The sequence below is a fragment of the Camellia sinensis genome, chromosome 1, assembly GCF_055761805.1.
Source record: "Camellia sinensis isolate YWXY chromosome 1, ASM5576180v1, whole genome shotgun sequence".
NCBI classification, from domain to species: domain Eukaryota; kingdom Viridiplantae; phylum Streptophyta; class Magnoliopsida; order Ericales; family Theaceae; genus Camellia; species Camellia sinensis.
The window spans coordinates 252,661,396-252,668,428 of NC_138961.1; the positions used below are offsets into that span (position 1 = coordinate 252,661,396).

The 7,033-nt window shown below is 31.6% G+C and overlaps 1 protein-coding gene across 1 annotated transcript; it reads left to right on the forward strand.

Annotated features, from left to right (window-relative positions):
* Positions 1-4,715: 4,715 nt before the first annotated feature.
* LOC114315851 (NAC domain-containing protein 83) lies at positions 4,716-6,610 on the forward strand. The gene is made up of 3 exons (XM_028262461.2): positions 4,716-5,295; positions 5,827-6,086; positions 6,183-6,610. Exons 1-3 carry the CDS (start codon positions 5,097-5,099, stop codon positions 6,474-6,476), a joined length of 753 nt encoding a protein of 250 aa, XP_028118262.2. The 5' UTR covers positions 4,716-5,096; the 3' UTR covers positions 6,477-6,610.
* Positions 6,611-7,033: the final 423 nt, after the last annotated feature.

Genomic DNA, 7,033 nt, shown 5'->3' on the forward strand with positions numbered 1-7,033 from the left:
AGCCTAAGCTCGGCTGGAAAGGCTAAAAGAGTCTTAGCTCGGCTGGAAAAGCTTAAAGGCTTAGCTCGGTAGTATGATTAAAATTTTTTAGCTCGGCTGGAAGACAAGGTAATCCCATCATGCTGCGCAGATGGAATTAAGGGGCAATTGAAAGGGTAATTTATATGAATAAATTGGGCCGAGATTGGGTAATAGGCCGCTTTGGGCCGAAGTAAGAAAGGTGGAGTAAAATGACTTTTTTCATTAGCTTGGTCCAAGAAGGCCATGTTGTTATCTCGGTCGCCACGGTCAAATTGGTTGGCCCGGTCGTAATCTTTAGCCGAGATATACGGAGCCTTCTTCAGGACTTTTGTTCTTGGTTAGCTCGGCTCAACTCTTCTACAAATAGCTCAGTCTTGGCATGTGAAGCCGAGGTAGGAGAAAAGCAAGGAAGAGTCAAACTAACAGTTAGATCGGCCACTCCAGTTAGTCTAGCATGGCAATGTTATTTCGGTTGTATGGTAGTCCGGCCATGGTAAAACCATCTCACTTGGTTTAAGCAGTGAGGAGGGTGTTGAAGGATAAACATTATCCTTCAAGAGTATGAATCCTAGGAGAACTCTACATGGAGGAGTAAGAGTCTTACTTGGATTGTGCCACATGGAACCTATAAAACTCACCAACATCACCTATGGAGAGGAAACACAGCTTTGATTCCTGAATACACAGAACTTTTGTCTACTTGTCTATTTTGCTGACTTAGGCATCGGAGGGGTTTCCGGCACACATCCGCCGGTTAGCTCACGTTTGTATTTTTAGCTCACGGCACACACCCACCGGTTAGCTCACGTTTGTATTTTTAGCTCACGTTTGTATTTTTAGGGAGTAAAGTGATGACGTACAGAGGAACACAAACTTGATCAATAGAATTATATGAAAAGATTTATTTCTTCCCTGTACAATAAAACATGATAATTACTTCAAGGATATGTAGTAATAAATTGGTGGAGCGGCTTATTTTAATTGCAAATGAAGACAAACATGATGAGCTAAATAAATAAATGGAGGGGAATAGTGGACCTCGTTTTTCTCACGGGAGGCTGAGCACTACTGTCAATTTGAAGGACGTACAAAACAAAACCACGGCATTGCGTTTCCCATCATCTTCTCCTTCTTCTTCTACTACTTCTCGGAAGGGTTATGTTTCCATATTGAAGTTTTTTTAATACTAATTAATTATTAATTTTGAACCGTGTTCAAATCAAACACGCATCTAGAGAGATGTTGGGTTCTTCAATAATCAAAAGTTCAAATACTTCTAGTAATTAAAAACGAGTAAATCATAAAGATTTTCTATTTTTAGATAATTCATATAATAAAATATTATACACTAATTAAAAGATGAAAAATATTTATAAAATATTTTATAATATTTTTTTTTCATGATGCCTATTATTATTCATTAAAGAAACTTACATGTAGGTCTTAATAAGTAAATTTATTGTTTAATAGGTTCTATAATAATTAATGACATTTTTCATCAAACATTATTTAAAAAAAAACGTCACTGATTGTTAATTTTTAGTAACAGTTTAAAATTTTTGTCACAAAAAATGTTATTATTCATAAGTTTTAGCAATAGTTTAAAAAAATTGTCACAACTAATTTTTAACTTTCAGTGATAATTTAAAAAATTTGTCACAAAAAAATGTTACTAATTATAAGTTTTAGTGACAATTTATAAAAATCGTGACAAAAAAATTCACTAATTATTAATTTTTAATGACATATATAAAAAATTATTATAAAAATTTATTTTTAATAATAATTTTATTAAAATTTATTTTCAATAAAATTTATAAAAATTAAATTTAATTATTAGAGCATCCTCATCAAACTTGGTAAAGTCGATTTTTAGCTAAACTAGCGATATAAACTTCAAACTTAGGCCCATCAGTCTCGCTACAAATGCGTCAAAATTTATGAGTGTTACTGTCTCTTACTACAACAAGTGAGATACTGTTCATCGCTACAACAAGCGGATTAGGTGTTACTAAATGTCTGTCTAGAAGTCTGGCCGGTCAATCGGTCAAAGGCAAATTTTTTTTTTTGGAACATATTTTAAAAATTATTTGGCTGGCAGCTCATCAATTAATAAAAAAAAATCAATTTAATAAAAAAAGAAAGAATAACAAATACAATAAAAAAATAATATTTTAATAAGATTGAGTTAGAGTAGAGAGTTTGATACAGTGAGTACTAAAAAAATAACTAATTAAAATAGCAAAATAACTTTTTAAGTTCCAATCTAATTAAAAATTTGAAAAAATTGGTATGGATGCTGTTATAACTTGATAATTTACCCCATTCATTATAGAGGAGAGGAAACGTGAATGGAGGGGGGTCTGTCTTGTTTTTTCTTGCCGCATTCATGTATTAAGACGGGGATTAAAACGTACTACTTTCTGCGGATATAAAGTACATTCACAGCGACATTTTTGTGTTTTTCTTTGAACAAGCATTCACAGAGACTCTGGGAACACACTTTCAAATCACAATTCACACTTATTTTGTTAAAGTCTTCCTTTGGCAACTTAGATTGGATTGCATTCGGTTTGGGATTATTTTAATTATAAAAAGATAAAGTAATATTTTTAATCTATTAAGATAAAATATCACATTCAACTTATAATCATTACATTATTTTTCTTATAAAAAGTCAAAAAAATCAAAAAAAACTTATCCCCAAATGAGATTTTTTATTTCAAGCTAAAATAGTCAAAAAACGAACACAAATAGTAATGTTAGAAATTTTAAATACTTTATTAATATTTTATTAAATATTTTATATGAATGTAAAATACACATCACATACTATGGGTCTCACACATTTGGTTCAGGATTTTTATCATTTTTCTTTGTTAAAATGAGAATTCAAAAGCCCTCAGAAAGGACTAAAAATTGGACATGTTTGTTAGCTGTAAATTTTTTCAAATTAAAAATTAAAAAATTAAAAATATTTTTTTAATTTTTAAATAATTATTATTTTTACATCATAAACTATAAATAGATGTTTCACCAAATACTGTGGCATAACATTATTTAAATTTTTATCTAGCATTATTCTTTATTGATAAAGAATAATTTAACCCGATAATATGGTGTTTTTGAACCAATAAAAATAAGGGAAATCTTGTGGTACACACCATATGCACCCCATTACAAATTGAAGTAATTTTATTATAAAATTTAATAACATTAATTACAAAATACATATCTTGCCACAAATTAACATAATATTTTGAGAAGTGGGTTATAATCCATTTTCTAGATTATAACTCACATCATCTCTCACAAAAAAACTGCTTATAAGCAGCTTTTCACTTAAAAGCTGATTATAACCATCTTTTCAAAATAAATGTTTAAAATTTTGTGATTCATTCAACAAAAATTTGTGACTTGATTACGATATTTTTTGTTACGCTAATTTGTGGTAAGATTACGCATTTTATAGTTGATGTTATGAAATTTTATGGTAAAATTACATATTTTGGGGTGTGTACCATAGGATTTTTCTAAAAATCTTTAAATTTTTTTATAATTTTATAAGAAAAAAAATAAAATTATTATGATTTAAATATAATATTTTATTTTATTAATTTCTTGTTCCATTTTATTTTTATCACAATCTACTTCCCAAATAAGGCTAGTGAGAAATAAGAAAATGAATTTACGGATTGGCAATCCAACTTGAGCGGTGAAGTTGGAGATCCCTGCCATTCCTTTTAAAATTGAAAGTTTATATGATATCAACTATGAAAATAACTGCCCACTCCATCCTTTTATTTGGAGTGTAAATTGCAAATAGATGTAACAATTATAAAATACTTTCATTATATGATAATTTATTTTAGTATAAAAGCACACAAAAAAACATTATACTCGTTTGGGAACAGATTTTTTTAATAATTTTTTGACTTTTTAATTTTGTACAAAAAAATGTACAAAAAGTAAAAAGAAAAGAAAATTTTGACTTTTTACTATAAGTTATTAGCTTTTTAATTTTTTTTAATGATTTTTTAACTTTTAAATTAAAAAATGATATTGCCCAGCGAGTTCTTAATAAAAATGAACTTCTATCAGACACACACGAGACTTGCGCATCATAAATAAAATTATTTATCTATTACTCAATTAAAATGCAATTTTATTATTTTCATAGTGAGAAGATAAACCATTACCCTCTCTTTTTCGTCTTTTAGTCCATACAATTATATTTGATGTATTTTAAAGTACTCTTTTTATTTTAGTTCACTTGAGCATTATTTGACATAAATTAAATAAATGCACTTATTTAGATTATACATTTCTCTATTATGTACTGATAAATAATAGGACCACTCAACTATGTACTGATAAATCTAGACTCGCATACAAACATTCGAACTCATACTTTTGATATTAGGTATAATTCGTTCAAATCTAAAAGATTCGTATTACCAATCATATGCATCGTCGCTTGAATAACTAATTTCCAAAAAAAAAAATAAGACTTAGAAACTTTAAGATTTATACTTCAAAATCTTACAAGTTGTCGCACCCTTGGGCTTATTGATAGGAAACACAACGGACATCCAAGGAGCAGACAGAGGTGGAATGGCACGCGGCATGAATTAGACCTCATGCTTGTTTGACCAGGCACAGTTTTGTGGCCGTTGGATGTCGCTTACACGTTTGTAGAAAAAGATAGAAAAACACTCTCCTCGTCAATCTAAAGCACCTCCATCCCATCCAAAGTCAAGTAGGGAGTTCCAGTCAGAACAAGAGTAGTGTAGTGGAGAATTTCACCTCTCTCTCTATATATATATATTACAAATGGAGTTCCATCCCCTTCCCACAGACAGCCCACAAGTCTTTTGAACCCAACTTTTTCTCTCTCTAAAACTTGGAGGGATACACACATTTCGCACATATCCAACATTACACATGGCTTGCTTCGCTTCATGAATGCATAAACAATAGCTCAACTCTTTTGGTTTGGCTTTTAGACCAGACAAAAGTTTGGGGAGCTGAGATTTGAAGATAAATCTTGGACAGAGATAGAGATAGAGATAGAGATGGAGATGGAGACGGAGAAGGCAAACATGGTTAGAAAAGGAGGAATGATGATGAAACTGCCAATCGGTTTTAGATTCCACCCAACTGATGAAGAGCTTGTGGTTCACTACCTCAACCGAAAGATCCACTCTTTTCCATTGCCTGCCTGTGTCATTCCTGATCTTGATGTTTTCCAGACCAACCCTTGGGACTTGCCTGGTTAGTTACGATTATTCCTCACTTAACTTATTACTACCTAGCTCCTAATTCCTACTAAATTGCAACATATGTTTGGTTGCTTTCATGCCCTGTTAAAATCAACTAAACGAATAGTTCAAAATGCAATTTGTACATAAATTTAGAAACATCCTTAAACCAAGATTGTATAGATGTGATTGGTTTTAAATAAGGAGCATGGCATGTCTTCTAGCTGTCATATATTTGGGGACATCAAATATTTTCTGAAAAAAATTCTAAAGTCAATCACCTTTTAAAAATACCCAACAATTTTTTTAAAAAAATTATTTGCACACACAAATAAAAATATATGAAATCTATGGATACTTTCAAAATTTTCATTATTTTATAAACACCAAAAATTGAACAAAGAAAATAAAAACAAAATCAAATAGACCCTTTTTATGTGTTTGTGTTCAATTGAATTGATAAATTCTTCTAAGCAAACTGGGGAGATAATTAGCTCAGAATTTTGTTTTTAATGATTTTTTTCCCTCTCTATTCGGGGTTCAGGTGATTCGAAAGAGAAAAGGTTTTTCTTCTGCAAAAGATCAAAAAAGAATGTGAACAAATGTAAGGGAATCACGGGGTCTGGTTATTGGAAAGCCATGGGCAAAGACAAATATATTATATCTCCTGGAAGCAATCAAGCTGTTGGGGTTAAAAAATCACTAGTTTTCTGCCAAGGGAAGCGTCCCCGTGGGTTAAGAACTCACTGGGTCATGCATGAATATCGCCTTGCAGGCTCTCAAACCATCCCCAACTCAACAGAGGTACTATTGCCAATGCATACCTATCTGCAGATTTATTGTTTATTATTTTTGGGAGTTCATGTGGTTTAATTGTGTTCTTTTCGATTTCATATGTAGAAATTTATGATGGAAATGGAAGAAGAATGGGTTGTGTGTCGGATATACCAAAAGATGTGGAAATCCAAAAACAAAGGGGTCAAATCTCAGGTTTCTAAATATGGGAATGTGAGGAAGATTAGGCCTAGCATTATCGATACCATGAAGACGGAAGAGGGTAGTGACTCAGGCCCTCCTCAACCATCCTCTGCCTCATCATGTTCAAGTGGGATCACTGAAGTGTCTTCCAAAACATCATCAGATCAGGAAGAAACCAGTGCCTACAATTTCAGTTTCTCTTCATTACTTGTATGAGAAATCACATCTTCTTCGGATGAGCCATATAGTTGTTTTGTCACAAGTGAGAAATCATGATGATTATGATGATGAAAATTATAATATCGAGCTTTTTTCATGAAATGAATTTCTTTCCCTATTATCGGCTTCAATGTGATCACAAGTTGTCTTATGACTCATTTGTTTCTTTTACCTTTTTTTTTTTTTCTTTTGAGTATCGAATTTCTGAACAATCATAGGAAGAAGAAATTTAAAAAAAAAATGGCAGCTTTGATAGTAGCCCGGTATCTGAAGATTCTGTAATTGAAAGGGAAAATGATTTTGGAGAGAAAAGGAGATGCAAAGAAAGATAAAAAGGAGAGGCTTCCAATGAAAGCGAGCAAGGATCCTCTAAAGTGGTTTTTCCCTAAAGTTTCCTAGAGTGCTACATTGTGTGGTTGAGATTTACTGGCAAGTCACATCAGAAAAATTGATGTGACTTGCCAGTAAATTTCAACCACACAATGTAGCACTCTAGGAAACTTTAGGAAAATTTCACTCTAGAAGATCCTTGGTGAATGAAAGCAGACAAAGGC